The 23,919-nt window shown below is 42.8% G+C and overlaps 1 protein-coding gene across 1 annotated transcript; it reads left to right on the top strand.

Annotated features, from left to right (window-relative positions):
* Positions 1-76: 76 nt before the first annotated feature.
* mkrn2 (makorin, ring finger protein, 2) lies at positions 77-22,123 on the top strand. Its single transcript, XM_079396787.1, has 8 exons — positions 77-205; positions 491-619; positions 6,582-6,733; positions 6,816-7,084; positions 7,377-7,591; positions 7,663-7,773; positions 13,407-13,551; positions 20,913-22,123. Exons 1-8 carry the CDS (start codon positions 180-182, stop codon positions 21,060-21,062), a joined length of 1,197 nt encoding a protein of 398 aa, XP_079252913.1. The 5' UTR covers positions 77-179; the 3' UTR covers positions 21,063-22,123.
* Positions 22,124-23,919: the final 1,796 nt, after the last annotated feature.

Below are 23,919 nucleotides of genomic sequence, written 5' to 3'. Positions count from 1 at the left end.
CGAGTCAGTCTGATCCAGAGTTATAAAACGAACCGTTCGAAAGAACCGATTCGCGGAAACGAGTCGCGTCACTCGGCGGAAGCAATGATCGGCGTCGCAGCGATGTAGCCGGCGATATTTTCCGGTTGCACAAAACCGTGGAGACGGTGACATTTCACAGAAAAACATCACAGCGAAACATGTCAACGAAACAAGTGACCTGCAGGTAAAGAGAAGCCCAAACCGTCGTCACATGGCCGCTAGCGCATCGCTGTATTACATAAGATCTTTATAATATCATGACTTTGTGCTTCTGGCGACTGCAGATATCACAGCAAACCTCGGACATCTACACCGTTACTCTTCATACACAATTAATAAGCACTGATATTTCAGCAGGAAAACATCTCTGTTCTCTCCTCGCGGATCAGCGCTTACAGACATCCATGTGTCATATGTACAGTGTATAATAATAACTTGTGTGTGTTTGATGATTGTGGTGTTTCTGCAGGTACTTCCTCCACGGGGTCTGTCGGGAGGGCAGCAGGTGCCTGTTCTCTCATGATCTGGCCACGAGCAAGCCTTCAACTATCTGTAAATATTACCAGAGAGGAGTGTGTGCTTATGGAGACAGATGCAGGTGAGTTATGATGCATAATGCTTGCATATGAGTGCTTCTGCGGTTATTATGATGCTGCCATCTTTCTGAAGTCTTTTTAGAATTTTTGTCCACCTGTACTTTGGCTCTGAATCTCAGGTGAAAATTGCCACTTTTGCCCCCCTCTACAAAATAGTGGATTACTCAGTCAATATTCATCCATGACATTTAATATTTTAGCTTTCTTCACTATGCATATTTATCTTTCTTTGGAGAATATATATAGCAAAATCAAAAATTTGAGCCAGGGACCTCTGGTTGAGACACATCCTCTGAAAACTTTCTACTTGAATCAAACATTTCTATTTGGTTTCTGTTTCTTTGTTCTCTAACATGCCTGGTGTCGGGGAATCTTCTCTTATAAGATTATAAATGGTGCACAGATTATATTATATATGTAAGTTCTTGATGGTGAAATTCTGATTTTTTTATTTTTTTTTAAATTAGGAATAAATTGTAATTAGAACAGTGTACTATAACTATTATAATCTATAAAATATAAAGGTTTATAACAGAAATATGTTACTAATGCACAATAGAATGTACTTCTCAAAGTAATAATGCTAATGCTGATGATAATAATAATAATGAAAGTACACTTTATTGAACAAAGAGAAACTGAAAGGTCTTCACTAAAACCGTTCAAAGTAAAAGTTTATTCTAACTTGAAATTATGGCAGAAATAAAATACCATTGCACAGCAGAATGTACTTTTCAAATTAATAATAACTATAATACAATTATTATTGTTAGTATCACACAATTTTTCATCCATGTTTTAATTTCAAGCTTAAACCTGCCAAAAAAGGAATTGATGCATTTTCATTTAAATATACGTGAGTGTGTGTCTGTGTGTGTGCGCATGTGCATGTGAGTGTGTGTGTGTTTTATAGTGAGTGTGTGTGTGTGCATGTGTGTGTGTGTGTGTGAGAGAGAGAGAGAGAGAGAGAGAGTGTGTGTAATGTATGTCTCTATAAAACAAACTGTTTTTATTTATTAAAGGCTAGTTCACACTACAGGATTTTAAGCCCGATTTGCAAGTTAACGAGCTTGCCGACAGGTGGGGCTGTAATCGGGGGAAAATCAGCAGGTGATTGGTGCTCCGCAGTTTTTATGTGTGAACTACACAACGATGCATCAAAGAGGCTTGCTAACGCGTCGCCGACACCTCGCACACGCCAAACAAATACCTAGCATGCCAAATATCTGGACCGGTCAGCTGACTCGACATCACGTGGTGTCAGGTGTTGTGACGAGCTACAGCCAATGAAAGAGCAAGCTGGGGTCGACAATATAATTGGCCCGGTGGCCCGGACGTACTTTTAAAACCGTCAGGGCCACCAGATCGCTCCAACCCCTAGCCCGGTGGGGCCAGGAAAGATAATGCCTCGATTAAAAAAAGTCTAATTTCACATTAATTACCTGTGGTTCGGTAACCACCGCTAACACGTTACGTGATCCCGACAGCCTTACAGATGCAGCGGGTTTATGCGCTCCGTCTGCACCGCCTTGCTCGCTCCCGCGGTTACGCGCGCAAACTGCACACTGCTGCTCAGCACCTACCTATAGCTACTATTAAGCTAGGCTACATGTTTCTGAAACCCCCATCACCTGGCCAAACGCCGGGTAAAAAAGAGAAGGCAAGGAAGAGAAAATCACCAGAGGAATTGAGGGAAAGCGAAAGGGAATACGAAAAGAAAAGGCAGAGAAAGTTTCAGCCCCAGTGGCGAGACCGCTGGAATTGGCTGGGGGCTACGATCAAGAAAAAAAAGAGGTTTACTGTGAGCTCTGCAGATCAATGCCCACATATGCAGACAAGTAAGTTAGAGAAACGTTAACGTGTATGAAACCTATGGTATGAACATAATATAATGAATTGCTGTGTGACTACGGAGAATGAATCCTATGCAATAGGTTTATTTGCACTTGTTTCATGTTTTTGCACAGTTTTGCTGCACTTTGCACTAAACCTACCTTAAAAAAAATAAATGTTATTCATGTTGTTCAAGCAAACTGTTCTTTTTCGTGATTATTGGGATCAATACCCGACGCGTTGACCTGGGCCAGTGAACTTCAAAAGACACTGGCCAGTGGCAAATTTCCCTTATTGTCTACCCCTGGCAAGGCATGGGTTGAGGTCACCGGAAGAAAAACAACAGCAGCAACTTGGCTTAAAGAAAAGTTAGGCTTTTATTTTTGCACATAAAACTTGCATCAATCTATAGAATGTGTGGTAGATGCTTCATCCCACAGAGCGTCTTTCACTCTCTTTCACAGGCGTTTGGCTGCTATATTTTTTATTAACCACCAGATGGTGGTGTTTTCGACACTCAAAGCTTTGAATCATTTCCCGAAACAGTCAGAAGAAAGCCTCAGTGCATCACGAGACTTAATTTGCCCATGACTACCATTCCAATTCTCACATGTATTTTCATGATAAAACGTGGTTTAGGGACCGAATAGAGTCGTTGTCAGCTCGTGCAGTGTGTAACCGCTGGTTGCGGATCATTTACACAGAATGTGACAGTGGTTTAGTGCAGTGTGCTGATGTGTCAGTGGTTTAGTGCAGTGTGCTGATGTGTCAGTGGTTTAGTGCAGTGTGCTGATGTGTCAGTGGTTTAGTGCAGTGTGCTGATGTGTCAGTATGTGGTTTAGTGCAGTGTGCTGATGTGTCAGTATGTGGTTTAGTGCAGTGTGCTGATGTGACAGTGGTTTAGTGCAGTGTGCTGATGTGTCAGTGGTTTAGTGCAGTGTGCTGATGTGACAGTATGTGGTTTAGTGCAGTGTGCTGATGTGTCAGTGGTTTAGTGCAGTGTGCTGATGTGACAGTGGTTTAGTGCAGTGTGCTGATGTGTCAGTATGTGGTTTAGTGCAGTGTGCTGATGTGTCAGTGGTTTAGTGCAGTGTGCTGATGTGACAGTGGTTTAGTGCAGTGTGCTGATGTGACAGTGGTTTAGTGCAGTGTGCTGATGTGTCAGTATGTGGTTTAGTGCAGTGTGCTGATGTGTCAGTGGTTTAGTGCAGTGTGCTGATGTGACAGTGGTTTAGTGCAGTGTGCTGATGTGACAGTGGTTTAGTGCAGTGTGCTGATGTGTCAGTATGTGGTTTAGTGCAGTGTGCTGATGTGTCAGTATGTGGTTTAGTGCAGTGTGCTGATGTGTCAGTATGTGGTTTAGTGCAGTGTGCTGATGTGTCAGTATGTGGTTTAGTGCAGTGTGCTGATGTGTCAGTATGTGGTTTAGTGCAGTGTGCTGATGTGTCAGTGGTTTAGTGCAGTGTGCTGATGTGACAGTGGTTTAGTGCAGTGTGCTGATGTGTCAGTATGTGGTTTAGTGCAGTGTGCTGATGTGACAGTATGTGGTTTAGTGCAGTGTGCTGATGTGTCAGTGGTTTAGTGCAGTGTGCTGATGTGACAGTGGTTTAGTGCAGTGTGCTGATGTGTCAGTGGTTTAGTGCAGTGTGCTGATGTGACAGTGGTTTAGTGTAGTGTGCTGATGTGTCAGTGGTTTAGTGCAGTGTGCTGATGTGTCAGTGGTTTAGTGCAGTGTGCTGATGTGACAGTGGTTTAGTGCAGTGTGCTGATGTGTCAGTATGTGGTTTAGTGCAGTGTGCTGATGTGACAGTGGTTTAGTGCAGTGTGCTGATGTGACAGTGGTTTAGTGCAGTGTGCTGATGTGTCAGTATGTGGTTTAGTGCAGTGTGCTGATGTGTCAGTATGTGGTTTAGTGCAGTGTGCTGATGTGTCAGTATGTGGTTTAGTGCAGTGTGCTGATGTGACTGTGGTTTAGTGCAGTGTGCTGATGTGACAGTGGTTTAGTGCAGTGTGCTGATGTGTCAGTGGTTTAGTGCAGTGTGCTGATGTGACAGTGGTTTAGTGCAGTGTGCTGATGTGTCAGTATGTGGTTTAGTGCAGTGTGCTGATGTGTCAGTATGTGGTTTAGTGCAGTGTGCTGATGTGTCAGTATGTGGTTTAGTGCAGTGTGCTGATGTGTCAGTGGTTTAGTGCAGTGTGCTGATGTGACAGTGGTTTAGTGCAGTGTGCTGATGTGACAGTGGTTTAGTGCAGTGTGCTGATGTGTCAGTATGTGGTTTAGTGCAGTGTGCTGATGTGACAGTATGTGGTTTAGTGCAGTGTGCTGATGTGTCAGTATGTGGTTTAGTGCAGTGTGCTGATGTGACAGTGGTTTAGTGCAGTGTGCTGATGTGTCAGTATGTGGTTTAGTGCAGTGTGCTGATGTGTCAGTATGTGGTTTAGTGCAGTGTGCTGATGTGTCAGTATGTGGTTTAGTGCAGTGTGCTGATGTGTCAGTGGTTTAGTGCAGTGTGCTGATGTGACAGTATGTGGTTTAGTGCAGTGTGCTGATGTGACAGTGGTTTAGTGCAGTGTGCTGATGTGTCAGTGGTTTAGTGCAGTGTGCTGATGTGTCAGTGGTTTAGTGCAGTGTGCTGATGTGACAGTGGTTTAGTGCAGTGTGCTGATGTGTCAGTGGTTTAGTGCAGTGTGCTGATGTGTCAGTATGTGGTTTAGTGCAGTGTGCTGATGTGTCAGTATGTGGTTTAGTGCAGTGTGCTGATGTGTCAGTGGTTTAGTGCAGTGTGCTGATGTGTCAGTGGTTTAGTGCAGTGTGCTGATGTGACAGTGGTTTAGTGCAGTGTGCTGATGTGACAGTGGTTTAGTGCAGTGTGCTGATGTGTCAGTATGTGGTTTAGTGCAGTGTGCTGATGTGTCAGTATGTGGTTTAGTGCAGTGTGCTGATGTGTCAGTATGTGGTTTAGTGCAGTGTGCTGATGTGACAGTGCTTTAGTGCAGTGTGCTGATGTGACAGTGGTTTAGTGCAGTGTGCTGATGTGTCAGGATGTGGTTTAGTGCAGTGTGCTGATGTGACAGTATGTGGTTTAGTGCAGTGTGCTGATGTGTCAGTATGTGGTTTAGTGCAGTGTGCTGATGTGACAGTGGTTTAGTGCAGTGTGCTGATGTGTCAGTGGTTTAGTGCAGTGTGCTGATGTGACAGTATGTGGTTTAGTGCAGTGTGCTGATGTGACAGTATGTGGTTTAGTGCAGTGTGCTGATGTGTCAGTGGTTTAGTGCAGTGTGCTGATGTGACAGTGGTTTAGTGCAGTGTGCTGATGTGTCAGTGGTTTAGTGCAGTGTGCTGATGTGTCAGTATGTGGTTTAGTGCAGTGTGCTGATGTGTCAGTATGTGGTTTAGTGCAGTGTGCTGATGTGTCAGTATGTGGTTTAGTGCAGTGTGCTGATGTGTCAGTATGTGGTTTAGTGCAGTGTGCTGATGTGTCAGTATGTGGTTTAGTGCAGTGTGCTGATGTGTCAGTATGTGGTTTAGTGCAGTGTGCTGATGTGACAGTGGTTTAGTGCAGTGTGCTGATGTGACAGTGGTTTAGTGCAGTGTGCTGATGTGTCAGTATGTGGTTTAGTGCAGTGTGCTGATGTGACAGTATGTGGTTTAGTGCAGTGTGCTGATGTGTCAGTATGTGGTTTAGTGCAGTGTGCTGATGTGACAGTGGTTTAGTGCAGTGTGCTGATGTGTCAGTGGTTTAGTGCAGTGTGCTGATGTGACAGTGGTTTAGTGCAGTGTGCTGATGTGTCAGTGGTTTAGTGCAGTGTGCTGATGTGTCAGTGGTTTAGTGCAGTGTGCTGATGTGACAGTGGTTTAGTGCAGTGTGCTGATGTGTCAGTGGTTTAGTGCAGTGTGCTGATGTGACAGTGGTTTAGTGCAGTGTGCTGATGTGTCAGTATGTGGTTTAGTGCAGTGTGCTGATGTGTCAGTATGTGGTTTAGTGCAGTGTGCTGATGTGTCAGTGGTTTAGTGCAGTGTGCTGATGTGACAGTGGTTTAGTGCAGTGTGCTGATGTGTCAGTATGTGGTTTAGTGCAGTGTGCTGATGTCAGGATGTGGTTTAGTGCAATGTGCTGTGTTTTCTGACAGGTATGATCACGTCAGAGCTCCTGGTCGTGGTGGAGGATCATCGTCAGAAATGCAGAACAGAAGCAGCAGTGCAGGAGCATCAGCGCCGGGCCCCGGACCCCCGCCCAACACCAGCAAACACGCCAGCAAGCCTCTGGTTCTCAGAGACAAAGGTGTCAGATACAATGCATGACCGTATATGACAGCCACAGCACTGAGGTGACTGTGAGCTAATGCTGTGTTGCTGTGTTTCAGCGCTGGGCTCGGACAGCAGAGTGAGTGACTGCTGGGATTACAGCAGCGACAGCAAGCCTCACTCCTATCTTGAGGCCACCCGCTGCGGGCTGCAGAGCTCGCCTGGTGCCAGCCCGCATCCAGACCACCAGCAGCTCTGCCCTTACCTAGCGACGGGGCACTGTCACTACGGTGACAGCTGCCCATATCTCCACGGCGATCTGTGTGAAATATGCCGCCTGCAGGTTCTGCATCCGCACAACCCTGAACAAAGAGCAGCGCATGAGAAGGTGATTGACTGAGTTTTGTTCTTTCTTCTCTTCTCTGATAAAAAAAAAATGTATATGTCAAAGTTCATTCTCATAAATTTCACTATGCTTGCAGCTTTTTCCAGTTTTTATACTTTTTTGTATTGATCTAACTTTGCAATATTGTGATTCATCATGAACTAGTTGCATTTGGTTCAACTCATTATTTAAATTTTTTTTTTGTAAATTTAATTAGAAAGATTCATACTAAGACGGTCACTGTTGCACTCCTTCGTGAGGAAGAGTATGTGATTCTACTGCTGTCTGTGCTCAGATGTGCATGACGGCATTTGAGCTGGACATGGAGAGAGCGTTTGCAGCACAGCAGAGTCAGGACAAGCAGTGTAAGATCTGTCTGGATGTGGTGTATGAGAAGGCGTCTCCGTCCGAGCGGCGTTTTGGCATCCTCTCCAGTTGCTGCCACACGTACTGCTTGAGCTGCATCCGGCAGTGGCGTTGCGCCGAGCAGTTCCAGAACCAGATCCGCAAGTGAGTCTAGAGCTGCACTGATGTTAGCCTTGCTGTTTCAAACGCTCTGAGGTAACTGTGATTGTGTGCAGGTCCTGCCCCGAGTGCCGTGTGGTGTCCGAGTTCGTCATTCCCAGCATGTACTGGGTAGAAGACCAGGAGGAGAAGAACCGGCTCATCGAGGAGTTCAAGTCTGGAGTCAGGTGCGTACGAAACCCATTTCCATTGTTGCAAGGGAGCCAAATAATTTCCAATACACACTGGGCTCTAAAAGGAACTGGATTCCTGCGGGATTCATTTTTTATTTTTATAAAATTAGCATATTTTATGCCAGAATTTATGCCAAACACAGTCAGTAATGTCATTTTAGTATCGTTGAGATGCAATTATAGATTATTTTACAAGTTTTTCAAATTTTCTCTTTTTATTTTAGTTTAGTTTTTTTGTTTTAACTTAAGTTTTTGTTTATTCAGTACTTCGTTAAACCAATTGAGAACGTCTCTGTTATGTGTAACCCTCGTTCCCTGAAGGAGGGAACGGAGATGTCACGCCGGTATGACTGATGAATTGGGATCTTGCTTAGAGAGACCAATCTACTTTGAGTGTAACTAAACAAGCCAATGCACTTTGGCATGTGATTATTGCATTCAGCTGCTGCTGATCACAGCATGAGTATATTTAGGCAGCAGGTGCAACGCATACTCAGGTTTTCACTGAGGAGTGACGGGACGTGACATCTCGTGGCGACGGGATGTGACATCTCCGTTTCCTCCTTCAGAGAACGAGGGTTACATACGTAACCGAGACATTCCCTTTCAGTCTGACACTCTCAACGTCACAAGCCAACACTAGGGCCACTTGGTGCTTCTGCTCGTTGGAGGTGAGAGCACAGGAGGATACCGTCTCAATACGAAGGTTATAGAATCTAGTGAACGAGATGAGGGTCGCCCAGCTCGCAGCTCTACAAATATCTGTGATCGAGGCACCACGAGTCAGGGTCCAGGAGGATGCAACACTTCTAGTAGAGTGAGCTCAACCTGAGCGGGCAGGGCACACCCTGTTCCTGATAGGACAGTGTGATGGCATCCACTATCCAGTAGGCCATTCTCTGCTTGGAGACAGCATTCCCCTTCTGCCTGCCTCCGTAACAGACAAAGAGCTGATCTGAGGTCCTGAAGCTTTGTGTCCAGTCCACGTACCATCTCAAGGCTTGAACAGGACAGAGCAAAGCTATGTCTGGGTCTGCCTCCTCCGTCCTAATGCACGGTGAGAAGGAGAGTTTGAGTGGCTAAAGACTCTCCAAGGACCACAGCTGGAGAATTGCAGAAAATAGTTAAGTCTCGGGGTCAGAAAACCTTAAAAAAAATGTCAAACAGCACCTACATCACCACATGTTGTTCGGGAGGGTTTCAAGAAAAATTCTCCTAACTTATCCAAAAACAAACTCCAGCATATTCAGTTATCAGACACGACTGGAACTTCAAATGGGACTGGCTTCAATGGTCAGATGAAACTTTTTAGCAGCAAACACTCAAGATGGGTTTGGTGAACACGGATAAAAAGTACCCCATGTGTACAATGAAATATACTGCTGTATTTTTGATGTTGTGGGCCTATATTTCTGCTGGAGGTCCTGGACATCTTGTTTAGACACATGACATCATGGATTCTATCAAATACCAACAGATAAAAAAAATTAATAAGTGACTTAAGTAACTCAATAAGTGACTCTGTTAGAAATCTTTTAATGGGCCATGTTTGGATCTGCCAACTGTACAATAATCCAAACACAAACCTCAAAAACAACACAAAAAATGGGTCACTGAGCACAAAACCAAGCTTCTGCTAAGGCCATTCCAGTCCTCTGACCTGAACCCTGTAGAAAAGGAGTCGAGTGAACTGAAGAGAAGAAGCACCAACATAGAGATGGGAATCCGAAGGGTCTGGAGTGATTCACATTTACATTTACATTTAGTCATTTGGCAGACGCTTTTATCCAAAGCGATTCTGGATAAAGGAATGGTGTCTGATCTCTTGTCAGGTGTTCTCTAACCTCATCAGGCATCATAGGAGAAAATTTAGAGCTGTTAAACTGGCAAATGGAGGTTTCAAAAAGTATTGAATAAAAGGTTGCTTTTAATTGTGGCAAATGGTATTAGAGAAAAACATTTATTTCATAATGTCCCCCCATTTTAAATTCTTATTATCCAATGAAAGGTTAGATTTTTGTGAATTTTTTAAATAAAAGATCAAAAGGATTAACAATGCAGATTAATTTTCAAAGCCTTCTTTGATCATATTTACCAAGGGTGCCGATATTTTTGGCCATGACTGTATGTACATAAATATATATATATATATATATACACACACACAGTGGGTACGGAAAGTATTCAGACCCCCTTAAATTTTTCACTCTTTGTTATATTGCAGCCATTTGCTAAAATCATTTGAGTTCTTTTTTTTTTTTTCCTCATTAATGTACACACAGCACCCCATTATTGACAGAAAAACACAGATTTGTTGACATTTTTGCAGATTTATTAAAAAAGAAAAACTGAAATATCACATGGTCCTAAGTATTCAGACCCTTTGCTCAGTATTTAGTAGAAGCACCCTTTTGATCTAATACCATGAGTCTTTTTGGGAAAGATGTAACAAGTTTTTCACACCTGGATTTGGGGATCCTCTGCCATTCCTCCTTGCAGATCCTCTCCAGTTCTGTCAGGTTGGATGGTAAACGTTGGTGGACAGCCATTCAGTGTTTCCCACAGGTTTGAAGGCAATGTGTGGTGGTCAGCCCGGGGTGGGTTAGATGTTTGTCCGGGGGGGGGGGGTTGCAGATGAAAAGAACGATTGGATCCCCTAAAGGGATTTCCTAATTCCTAAAGGTTAATATTAAAAAAAAAAAAACTGTTAATAATTGGTTACACAGAACTTTATTACATTAATTCTCTCCTCCTCTCCTACTCTTTCTTCAATGCCTAACAAATCTATTTCTTTCTCTCCCTGACCTTGTCTTTCTGCTTGAGCAGCACTAGTTGAAGCCTGAAAATATTGTAAACAATAACATAACTAATTACACTGGTCGGACTAAGCTCTGTTTCAGACTGATACCTCCGGTTTAGGATGGTCCTCATCCTCAACACGTGCCTTTTTCAGTCGCGGAAAATACTTTTCAATACTCATCTGGATTGAAGCAGCAAACATTCGGTGTAAGAGTAAAGAAACGACATAATTTATAATACGTTTATTTGATTCACAGCTGCTACATATAGTGTTTTGACCTCGACAACCCAACTAGGCTAGCCTACATTTTACCGCAAACTTGCGACTAGTTAACTTTCTAAAGAAGGCGCAATCGCGTTTGCTAAGGGTCGGGACTTACAGTAACATCAACACACTGAAACTATTGTATTCAGAATATAAAATATTTTATAGCACTTTTTAATCTGTGATTGTGTGTTAAAAGTGTTCACGAGATACCAACCTTTCGCCAGCCGTCTTCTCTCCACAGATGATCCAGACAGATGTGGTGTGCACGGAGGGGAGGGGCTGTGTGTGCGTGTGTGTGTGTGTGTGTGTGAGGCAGAGACGCGTGAGTGACAGAGAGATGAAGAGAGAGCAGGGAAAGGAAATGCAGTTGAACGAATTCGCTGCGTGTTTTAAATAGCGTACAAAAGAATAACGAAACGCAATATGTGACGGTCGGTATTGATTTTTTTTTTTTTTTGGTCGGTGTTGAATCTGTGGCGGTCGGAATTTAATCTGTGGCGCACCGCCACAGATTCGTCTATGTGTGGGAAACACTGGCCATTTTTAGGTCTCTCCAGAGATGCTCAATTGGGTTTAAGTCAGGGCTCTGGCTGGGCCATTCAAGAACAGTCACGGAGTTGTTGTGTGCTTAGGGTCATTGTCTTGTTGGAAGGTAAACCTTCGGCCCAGTCTGAGGTCCTGAGCACTCTGGAGAAGGTTTTCGTCCAGGATATCCCTGTACTTGGCCGCATTCATCTTTACCTCGATTGCAACCAGTCGTCCTGTCCCTGCAGCTGAAAAACACCCCCACAGCATGATGCTGCCACCACCATGCTTCACTGTTGGGACTGTATTGGACAGGTGATGAGCAGTGCCTGGTTTTCTCCACACATACCGCTTAGAATTAAGGCCAAAAAGTTCTATCTTGGTCTCATCAAACCAGATAATCTTCAGGTGTTTTTTAGCAAACTCCATGCGGGCTTTCATGTGTCTTGCACTGAGGAGAGGCTTCCGTCGGGCCACTCTGCTATAAAGCCCCGACTGGTAGAGGGCTGCAGTGATGGTTGACTTTCTACAACTTTCTCCCATCTCCCGACTGCATCTCTGGAGGTCAGCCACAGTGATCTTTGGGTTCTTCTTTACCTCTCTCACCAAGGCTCTTCTCCCCCGATAGCTCAGTTTGGCCGGACGGCCAGCTCTAAGAAGGGTTCTGGTCGTCCCAAACATCATCCATTTAAGGATTATGGAGGTCACTGTGCTCTTAGGAACCTTAAGTGCAGCAGAAATTTTTTTGTAACCTTGGCCAGATCTGTGCCTTGCCACAATTCTGTCTCTGAGCTCTTCAGGCAGTTCCTTTGACCTCATGATTCTCATTTGCTCTGACATGCCCTGTGAGCTGTAAGGTCTTATATAGACAGGTGTGTGGCTTTCCTAATCAAGTCCAGTCAGTATAATCAAACACAGCTGGACTCAAATGAAGGTGTAGAACCATCTCAAGGATGATCCGAAGAAATAGACAGCACCTGGGTTAAATATATGAGTGTCACAGCAAAGGGTCTGCATACTTAGGACCATGTGATATTTCAGTTTTTCTTTTTTAATAAATCTGCAAAAATGTCAACAATTCTGTGTTTTTCTGTCAATATGGGGTGCTGTGTGTACATTAATGATGAAAAAAAATGAACTTAAATGATTTTAGCAAATGGCTGCAATATAATAAAGAGTGAAAAATTTAAGGGGGTCTGAATACTTTCCGTACCCACTGTATGTATATATGTATATGTGTGTGTATATGTATGTTTTTTTTAATGTAACGTTTATGCAACTTTTTTAAATAGTTTGAGTTAACCATAATAAGAACCTGGTGATATGATGACTGACTCAGATGATAATTTTGGCCAGTTCTGATTGATTAAATTCTGCATTCTGGTTTCCTCTCCTCATCTCTCCTTTAGTCTTCACTAAAGCCTCCCAGATCACGGGACGGTCTGCTTTGCTCTACTTTAAGGGGAAGTCGTGGCCTAATGGTTAGAGAGTCGGACTCGTAATCGAAAGGTTGCGGGTTCGAGTCCCCGGCCGGCAGGGATTGTAGGTGGGGGGAGTGAATGTCCAGCGCTCTCTCCACCCTCAATACCACGACTGAGGTGCCCTTGAGCAAGGCACCGAACCCCCAACTGCTCCCCGGGCATGGCTGCCCACTGCTCCGGGTGTGTGTTCACGGTGTGTGTGTGTGTGCATTTGTTCACTACTCACTGCTGTGTGTGTGCACTTGGATGGGTTAAACGGGTCACCATACTTGACAATACGTCAACAGCTGCAACACAGCTGCACTGTTCAGTCAGAAATTAATAGAATAATATGTTAAATGTTTGGCGTCTTCCCATAATGCCGTTTGTTAGCAGCCTTTCGTCTGCCTTTGATCTGCGCTCAGACCAGTAGATGAACTGTTTTCATCCATCTGTTTATTGATTGATTTGCCTGTATATCATATTTGCAGAATGAGGACAGATTTCTTTGACATTGAGGTTCAAACGTGTGTGTTCTGTATATAATCTGCTTGAATGTGTTTCTGTATTGACAGTAAGAAGCCCTGTAAATACTTCGATCAGGGAAGAGGAACGTGTCCGTTTGGAGGAAAGTGCTTCTACATGCATGCATATGCCGACGGGACACGAGCAGAAGCAGATAAACCCCGCAAACAGATGAGCGCAGAGGGGAACGTGCGGGTAACACACACACACACACACCACACACACACACACACACACACGTTTGTTCTTGTGAAAAGTGGGGACATCCCATAGGCGTAATGGTTTTTATACTGTACAAACTGTATGTGCTATTGCCCTACACCTACCTTACACCTAAACTTAGCCCTCACAGGAGACTGCATTTCTACTTTACCCCAAAAAACCTCACTCTGTATGATTTATAAGTGTTGTGAAAAGTGGGGACATGGGGCAATGTCCTCATAAATCACCTTCACCTTGTCATACCTGTGTCATTATACAAATTTATGTTTTCATTTGTCACAAAATCGCGCACACACACACACCTCAAACACACACACACAGAGGTGGGTAGTAACGAGTTACATTTACTTAGGTACATTTTTTTGGTAACTAATACTTTTAGAGTATGTTTAAAGATGGGTACTTTTACTCAAGTACATTTTTAGAGAAAAACGCGTACTTTTACTTCGTTATTGTGGGCGGCGCTCCTCTCGTTACTTTATCTTAATACAATACAAGTTAAAAATGCTTCAATTTATTCCCAACGCGTCGTCTACTTCGCGAATGATTCATTCTTTTGAGTCAATTCTGTTCAAAGGCTTGATCAAACCTGTTGCCAAACCAGTGAATTGGTTCGCGAATCAGTTTGAACGATTCGTTCTGTTCCCTGCTGCACACGCTGAGCCATCTGAAGGGATTCTCACTCAGAGTGGTAATCAAGAGCATGGAAGATCTACAGTCAATTGAAAGCAAATCTGCAAAGGCTTGTTTGCTAGAGCTCTATAAAGATCTTTATAAGATGAACACCGCATGTGTTGTCTACGGTTCCACAGGTTATCGACAGGCCTATACAGAACACGAGACCATGACGTTACCAGTTTGTTGTATATGTACCTTATACATTAAATTCAATGTATAATTTATACATTCAATAAGCTGTCACAGAGTATGAAATGAACACTCGCCAAACCTGCGTTAGCTCTGCACAGCGGCGCGCAACCTGTTCTAGACAATTAATATTCATATTTTTACAATAGGCTATTTACGCTTGCAGAAATATAAGCTACATGTTTACCTTTTGCAGAACAGAAGATCCATCAATGTGCATTTGTTTCGTTATGTTCAGATGTCGGTAGCAGTCACGTGAGGAGTTTTCAGAGGTTTCAGTGTCAGAGGTTATATAAATATACATTTAATACATAATTAATTTACTTTAAAATATAATTTAATTCAGTGATGCAAATCAGAATTTTCATCAGCTGTTACTCTAGTCACATGATCCTTCAGAAATCATTAGATTAGATTAGACTTTATTGTCATTATGCAGAGTACAAGTACAGAGCTAATGAAATGCAGTTAGCATCTAACCAGAAGTGCAAGAATATAGTGTTTTATATACATATAAATGCAGAGTAAGTGAAGATATGATTTACAGAATGTACAGTGGAATTGCTATATACAGTATTGAGCAGAGTATATACAGAATATAAATAGGAATGCAATGTAGGGATTGTATGTACATTATGAACAGAGCAATGTAGGATTATATAGATTACAGATTATATATACATATTATGAACAGCAGAGACGTGAGAACAGTGGTAATAAATAAATACAACTGGATGAGTGTGCAAAGTATTGATAGAACAATGTATTCTATGCAAAATAACAGTAGTGCAATATTTTATAGAAATAGTTTACTGTGCTTTGTACAGTAACAACTTTAGACAGTTTATAGTGTAATAACTAACAATGTGCAGTCTGTGCAAAATATGAGTAGTGCAAATGCATGTGTGTAAAGTACTGTGACCAGTGCAGTAATAATAAGCAGGTGCAGGAGTTAGATTTGTGGTGTAGCGTTCAGAAGTGTCACAGCCTCGGGGAAGAAGCTCTTCCAGAGCCTACTAGTGCGAGAGCGTAGGCACCTGTAACGCCTGCCGGATGGGAGGAGGGTGAAAAGTCCATGGTTAGGGTGAGAGGCATCCTTGATGATGTTTCTTGCCCTGCCCAGACAGTGCTTATGATAAATGTTCTCAATGGAAGTTAACTGGGTGCCGGTGATCCGTTGAGCAGTTTTCACCACCCGCTGGAGTGCTTTGCGGTCAGATGCGTAGCAATTGCTGTACTATACTGAGATGCAGTTCGTGAGTATGCTCTCAATGGTACAGCGGTAGAATTCCACAAGGATCCTGGGATTCAGGTGAACTTTCTTAAGGCTCCTTAAGAAGTAAAGGTGCTGCTGTGCCTTTTTGACCAGAGTGGAGGTGTTATGGGACCAGGTGAGGTCATCAGAGATGTGGATGCCAAGGAACTTGAAACTCGACACACGCTCCACTACAGCTCCGTTGATGTAGATGGGTGTGTGTGCATGACTCCTAGTCCGCCTGAAGTCCACAATGATCTCCTTTGTCTTCTGGGTGTTTAGTTCTAGATTGTTGGTGGCACACCACACAGCCAGGTGCTGCACCTCATCCCTGTAGGCTGACTCATCGTCATCCTTGATCAGACCTACCACCGTGGTGTCATCTGCAAATTTGATTATGGTGTTGGAGCCATAAACAGGAACACAGTCATGGGTGAAGAGGGAGTACAGGAGAGGGCTCAGTACGCAGCCCTGTGGCACGCCGGTGTTCAGGGTGATGGAGGAGGAGAGGTTATCTAACTTGACGGACTGAGGTCTGTTAGTCAGAAAATCTAGAATCCAATTGCAGATGGGTGTGCTGATTCCAAGCTGGCTGAGCTTGGAGATCAGCTTGGAGAGGATTACAGTATTAAATGCAGAACTGAAATCTATGAACAGCATTCTCACATGTGTGTTTTGACTGTCCAGGTGGGTGAGGGCAGAGTGAAGCGCTGTTGAGATGGCGTCCTCTATTGACCTATTGTGGCGATATGCAAATTGGAATGGGTCTAGTGTAGCAGGGAGACAGGATTTTAAGTGGGATGCAACCAGTTTCTCAAAACACTTGGCAATGATGGGGGTGAGTGCAACAGGACGGAAGTCGTTAGGGACCGAGGCAGTGGAGTGTTTCGGTACTGGTACGATGGTGGAGGTTTTGAAGATAGTGGGGACAGTTGTTTGGGCCAGGGACAGATTGAAAATGTCCGTGAAGACCTCAGCTAGCTGCTCTGCACAGGGTTTAAGCACACGACCAGGTATTCCGTCAGGGCCAGCTGCCTTCCGCGCATTCACCTTACGCAGAGCTGAGTAAACATCTGATGTGGAGAGAGTGAGAGGCAGTTCACTGGGTTGATGCTCAGCTTTGAGTGAGATCTCCTTGTTATTTTGATCAAAACGAGCATAAAAGTGATTGAGCTTGTCTGGGAGGGAGGCAGAGCTGGAGGGGGGCACAGAGTTAGGTGGTTTGTAATCTGTGATAGATTGTATGCCTTGCCACATACGTCGGGGGTCTGAAGAATTGAAGTGTTCTTCAATCTTCTGTTTGTGTGTGAGTTTGGCCTGGCAGATACCCTTCCTCAGGTTGGCTCTGGCTGAGCTGTAAGCCTCCTGGTCTCCAGACCTGAAGGCTGCATCTCTTGCTTTGAGCAGGAGGCGAACCTCTCTGTTCATCCAGGGCTTCTGATTGGGGAAAATATTTATATTTTTGTGTGTGGTCACTCTGCTCACACATCTGTTGATGTGCTCCAGGACAGAGTTGGTGTAAATGTCAATGTTAATCTGAGAGTTTGTGGTGGCCTGGGCAGCAAACTCACTCCAGTCTGTGTGCTGGAATTGATGTTGAAGAGTGGAGTCAGCACCTTCCAGCCAGAGTTTAACAGTCCTTATTGTAGGTTTCACACATTTGATGACTGGGGTATACTTGGGGAGGAGGAACAAAGAGAGGTGATCAGACTGACCCGGGTGGGGGAGGGGTGTGACTTTGTAGGCATCACTCACATTAGTATAAACGTGGTCCAATGTTTTATGTCTCCTTGTAGTGCAGAAGACATTTTGATGAAATTTAGGGAGAACAGATCTAAAAGTGCAGTGATTGAAGTCCCCAGCAACAATAAAGGCTCCATCCGGGTGCAGGGTTTGTAATTTGCTAATAGCAGCACAAAGTTCTTTCATAGCCACGTTAGCATTAGCGTCCGGAGGTACATAAACTGCAGCAGCAACAATGCAAGTAAACTCACGTGGTAGATAGAATGGCCTGCACTTGATAATCAGGAACTCCAGATCAGCAGAGCAGTAGGTATCAACAATGACAGAGTCTTTACACCATGATTTATTTACATAAATGCATACTCCACCACCCTTGTTTTTACCAGAGGTTGCTGCTACTCTGTCAGCCCTGAAGAGAGAGCATCCATCCATATGCACCACGCTGTTTGGGACATCGTTGCAGAGCCATGTTTCAGTGAAGAACATAACATTACAGTCCATAAGCCGTTTCTGTGTGAGGGTCCAGATCTTTAGTTCGTCCATCTTGTTCATCAGAGACCGTACATTGGCAAGGAAGATGCTGGGCAGAGCTGGTCGATGTGGGTTTAGCCTTAGCTTAGCACGCAGCCCTCCACGCTTTCCCCGTCTTTGTTTACGGTCTCGACGCCGAGCACTTCCGGACGGTACGAGTGATTCGCTTGTCCGCGGTGAGCTCAGTAGCTCCGGCGGGAGTTCGCTGAAGTCGAAAGGATGATCTAAAACTATGTTGGAACACTGTTTGTTGATGTCCAAAAGTGACTGTTTAGTATAGCTGTAGTTCGCATAACTGAATCGTGCGAACACGAGTGAAATAACCAGGTAAATTAACACTATTTTCCTAAATCTGGTAAGACGCTGAGCCTCGCGATGTGTTCGCGCAGCCATCTTGTCACAATCATTCTAATATAATGGTTTATTACCAGTGTTGGAAACAGTTTTGCTGCTTAATATTTTTTGGAACCTGTGACATTTTGTTCAGGATTCTTTGTTTAATAGAAAGCTAAAAAGAACAGCATTGATAAACATATTGGAATGATTTCGGAAGGATTATATGACAATGAAGACTGGCGTAAAGGCAGATGAAAATTCAGATTTGCATCACTGAAATAAGTTACTAAGAATAAGTTAATAAGTAAAATAATTAAAAATCTTTTGAATGGCTGTGTGTGTGTATACACACACACACTACATACATTAATCTATATATCTAAATAAAAATAGACTATAGTATATGATCCAAAGTAACTAGTAACTAACTACTTGAGTAGTTTTTTTTTTATCCGATACTTTTTTACTCTTACTCAAGTAACTATTCAGACTATTACTTTTACTTGAGTAAATATTTCTATAAGTACTTTTACTTGAGTACAGTTTTTGGGTACTCTACCCACCTCTGCACACACACACACACACACACTATAAAATAACTACCATGCAACGTTCTAGGAACATTATTTTATGGTCAAAAAGATAACCTAAAAAGAATGTTCCCCTAATGTTAGTATTTGGTTCGCAAAAACATAACCATAATGTTAGGGGGATGTTCTGTGTTTGCTGGGTACTGTCATTGCTGTTGTTGTTATTATTAGTATTAGTATTATTTAATTTGTCTGGCTTCCTAAAACACCAGTGTGAATGTAATTTAGACTGACACCGTATACCACAAATAAAAAGAGGGTTGAGTCCCCTTTAAAGTTCAGGTATAAGTCAATTCACTGACTTTTTTCTGACTTAAGTTTTCTTAGTTTAGATCAGGGATGGGCAACTGGCGGCCCGCGGGCTATATATGGCCTGCAGTGTCTTTTAGTATGGCCCACTTGATTATATTAGACTTGGATGATCAATTTTAAAACATTTGAAAAGTAAGTCACGTAAAGATTCCTTTCAGTTTATGATGTTAATACTGTCTCCAAACAGGTGAGGTCGCTAGTTTTCAACCACTCACCTACTAATAACAGCCCAGTAGGGCGTGCACTCTAACGTAAACATTTACTAACATTAGCAAATAAAAAATGAAAAACTGGCCATTAAAACGGTATCATCCAATCAAGATGGTAAACAGTTCAAAGGGATACCTATATGTTTAGATTGTTTGGAAATCTGTATTTTTATTTAAGTCGCCATCACTCCACTGCTCACAAACGACGGGGACGCTAGAGTTGCACTTGCATCAAATTTCAAAGGTAAAATGCATAGTAAACAAATATTTTTTGCCAAATGCATGACATAAATGTTTGCACTGAACTGTGGGTTCTTAGGGGGTTCCTGTTCTTAGGGTTTCTGTGGGATTAATTGATTAAATTTAAAGCCATAAACTCTTAAATGGTACGAAAAGTCTTAATTTTAAGAGGTCTTAAATTTGGGGACGGAAAGACAAGAATTGCTATGTAGATTAATATGTCAATTAAACTTCAAAAGGCTGTGATTTCACTGAATAAATATGAGCGCTGCACGTTTCAAAGTCAGGCGCTGCTGCTTTGTGTCCAGCCTTTACCGGGGAAACCGCTATATTCTGCTGTTCTGAAAGTGACACCTGCTGGCAGAGAACGATTTACTTTTTCAATAAGCCCTTCTGCAGTTTTTGCTACATATTTTTAAATGCGAACCAGTGGATCGACAAGAAGCTAATGCATTATAAAAATCGAAACAATTAAGACACTAAGATACATGTAATTTACTATAATAATTGATTGATAAATTGTTTAAATTAATATAACAAAAATCCTTATATAATTTAATATAATATAATTTAAAAATCCTGCAGATACCCGGTTATGGTACCATTTGGAGTAATTTTTTTTTTTTTAAATTAGCCCTTTTCAACTACCTCTTAGGTTGTTTTGAGAATGTTCTGTAGGCCACTAATAAAAAGTAAGACCTCTGTACATTTGTTTGTTGCAAATTTACAGACAATGCAATTAAGATGTTTACATTGGCTTGTTGGGGTAATATTGCTGTCAACTGACAACAAAGTTTCCTTTCTGTATTAGCATATTGTATAGCTAAAAATATCGTTAAAAACAAATTACATTAATTATACCTTGATTTCCTTCAATAAAAAGGAGATACAGTAAAATGGTGTAAAAGCTGTGTAGACGTGGATTAGTAATCTGGCCCCTTGGTAAAAATGAGAAACAATTCTGGCCCTCGTCACTATCAACGTTGCCCATCATGTGTTGGAGCTCTTAATTTTGAACACTCACAGTGCATTAGATAGAATAATTTAACTTTAAAATGTACACAATTTAATTTTTTTTTCCCCCCAATCCTTCATTTGTCTTTTTTTTTTTTTTTATATCACAATAAATATTGTATCGGGCACTTCATGTCATGATATTACTGTATGGTGGGATATGGATATGGTTACATGCCTAGCTGCTGCTCAGAGAAGCTGACACACTCTTCACTCATGCCGCTCTCTGTCTCTCAGTTCCTGAGCTCGGTGCGTCTGTGGGACTTCATCGAGGAGCGCGAACACCGCGGGACGCCAGCGGATGAGGACGAGGTCAGTGAGCTGGGAGAGCTCTTCATGCAGCTGTCCGGAGCCGGAGAGACGAGCGGCTCGTCTGCAGCGCGCTGATCCACCTCCAACATCTGGCCAATACATGTGTGTCCACAGCTGACCACACGTGACTCTACTAAAGCACCTGTAAGGTCTCTGTAGGCTGCTGTATCCTCCTGACCTGCATTGGGATTTTGCCAGATTTTTTTAACGTCGTGCCCAAAGACGAATGTATGATGGGAACTGAAATCTCTCTGGCACATTTTCAAATACACTCCAGTAGTGTATGAAGTGTATTACAGAAATACTGTTAAGTGGAGAAAAAATAAATAGTAATCGTTGCACTTAGTTCAGATAACACATTCATAACTTTATAACGTTTGGGGATCATGCAATATGGCTGTGGTTAAAATGGTAAGCATTGATTTTGTCGCCAGTGAATGGACCTATCAATATTTTAGGAGCATTTGGATACTAGTTACTCCATTTTGGACTCAGCTGATATAATAGTACTGAATTCACTCTTCTGGTTTACTCTTGAATCTGATTATGGATTATTATATTCTGTTTTCTGAATTGTATTGTTGAGTGACACTGGAGCGAGTGTAATAAACTCTTTAGTGACCGAGTGGCCTGTGTGATTTTGAAACAATCGCTTGATCAGAGTCTCAGGAGGAAGGAATCGCTCAAATACACTGAGCCTTTATTCATTTCTCTCAAACCCTGCTAATAACACAAGACTAATAATGAGTTCTGAAAGGCACTAATATGCTACACAATAGAGCTACAACTCTTCAAAAGTTTAGTTATCTGTGAAAGGAGGCGCAGGGCTCAAATTGCGGGGGGATGGCATCCCCCTGTTCGAAAAAAAAAGCATCCCGTCTGTTCTGCCACCCCAATGTGCCTTGCATACATTGACAGACATAACTCCTCTACCAATCACCACGCTGAAGCAGATACTCAGTTCACTTCGTTTAATGGATGACTGGAAGTAGGGTAAAACTGAAAAGAAAAAATTAAATTGAGTACATTGAAAAGGAATATTTTACATATGCATCACTAGCGTAACATAAGCACGTATGAAATAACAGTGCATAAGTTTGCATTCATGTATATGAAATAAAGTACTGTAACACCTGAAATCTTCCACATTCCAAACTGTATAATGAATGAATTGCATCATATTGCACCAAAATAAATGATTAATGATACGTAACTGCTACATAGGTCACACATCGGAGTATAGCACAAATAACACATGGTGACACACACCTGTATAAAGATTCACATGAAAGTTACACTTAACAGAAAATACTATCAAATATAGTTGAATTACTCTTTAACATAAACTTACATACCAACGATACTTCCGAAAGACAAGAAATGTAGCAGATGACTTAAGATGCAAGGAACCACAATAACAGGCTGCTCTCTTCCATGCAATAGACTGAAGCTGGTCCTATATTGATGACATCATCATAACTCTTAAAGGAGCCAGCACTTTTTACACCAATGTCACACATGACAACACACTTCCCGTCTGGTATCACAGGATACCAAACCTACTACTAATAAACTAAGAGAGGAATAAACCAGTCCCTGAATTAGTCTGAAGGAATGAGCATCACCACTTCACTTATAGGTCTGATGAACAATTTTGGCTCTTCTTTATCCATGATCTTGATCTCCACCTTTCGTACCCTTCTATCTGCACTTGGGAACGCTCTAGTGATGCGCCCCAGAGGCCATTGGTTACGTTTGGTCTGATGGTCTTTCATAAGAACTACACTACCCTCCGTGACGTCTTGCCTTTCCAATTGCCACTTCTTCCTAGGTTGCAATGTGGAGAGATATTGTTTTCGCCACCTGTCCCAGAAGGTGGACGCCAGATTTTGGACCTGTTTCCACTGCTTTCTGTAAAGGTCAGCATGATCGAATTCTCCCGGTGGACAAGGACAAGGACCGTACTTATGAGTGAGTAACGTCGAGGGGGTGAGGATGAGAGGATCCTCCGGATCCATAGAAACTGGTACCAGTGGTCTAGAATTTATTATTGCCGTCGCCTCCGCCATGAATGTTGTGAGAACCTTGTGTGTGATTCTTGATGGTCCCAGCTGTAGCATAATTGAGTCCAAAATCTTCCGAGTTATCCAAATCATTCTCTCCCACACTCCACCCATGTAAGAAGCGTGGGGAGGGTTGAAGATCCATGAACATCCTTGTTTTGCAAGAAACCTTATGACCTTTGTTTCATCCAAGTTGGAAGGGATGTCCAGTTCTCTGCACGCCCCTACAAAATTTGTCCCTCGATCTGAGCGTATCTGCTTCACTGGACCACGAATGGCAATGAATCGCCTCAGGGCGTTAATGAAACAAGATGTGTCCATAGACGCTATTACCTCGATATGGACAGCTCTGATGGTTAAACAGGTGAAAAACACCGCCCATCTCTTGCTGTTCGCGAGTCCTCCTCTTGTACGGCGGGCAGAAATGGTCCAAGGGCCAAATACATCAGCCCCTACGTAAGTGAACGGAGGTTCTGCGTTGACTCTTTCCATTGGCAGATCGGCCATCTTCTGTGTTTCACTTCGTCCACGCAGTTTTCGGCCAACCACACATCCAAAGATAAGGGAACATATGCATCTTTTGGCTCCCACGATCCAAAAGCCTGCCATACGAATGGCACCTTCAGTGAAATGTCTCCCTTGGTGCTGTGATTGCTCATGATAATGTCTCACTATCAAGATTGCAATATGGTGTCGTCGTGGAATGATAATGGGATTGCTTTCATCAAATCCAGAGATCACTCGAGACATTCGACTGCCGATTCTTATAAGTCCGTTCTCGTCTATGAGGGGATTCAGTGTGAAGAGAGGACTGCTCTTCGGAATATTCTTGTTATCCTTGATGCATCTGAATTCTTCAGCGAAAGCTT

Source organism: Barbus barbus (genome assembly GCF_936440315.1).
Source record: "Barbus barbus genome assembly, chromosome: 37".
NCBI classification, from domain to species: domain Eukaryota; kingdom Metazoa; phylum Chordata; class Actinopteri; order Cypriniformes; family Cyprinidae; genus Barbus; species Barbus barbus.
The sequence above is the reverse complement of the archived record's forward strand: the minus strand, read 5'-3'. Positions and strand labels throughout refer to the sequence as shown.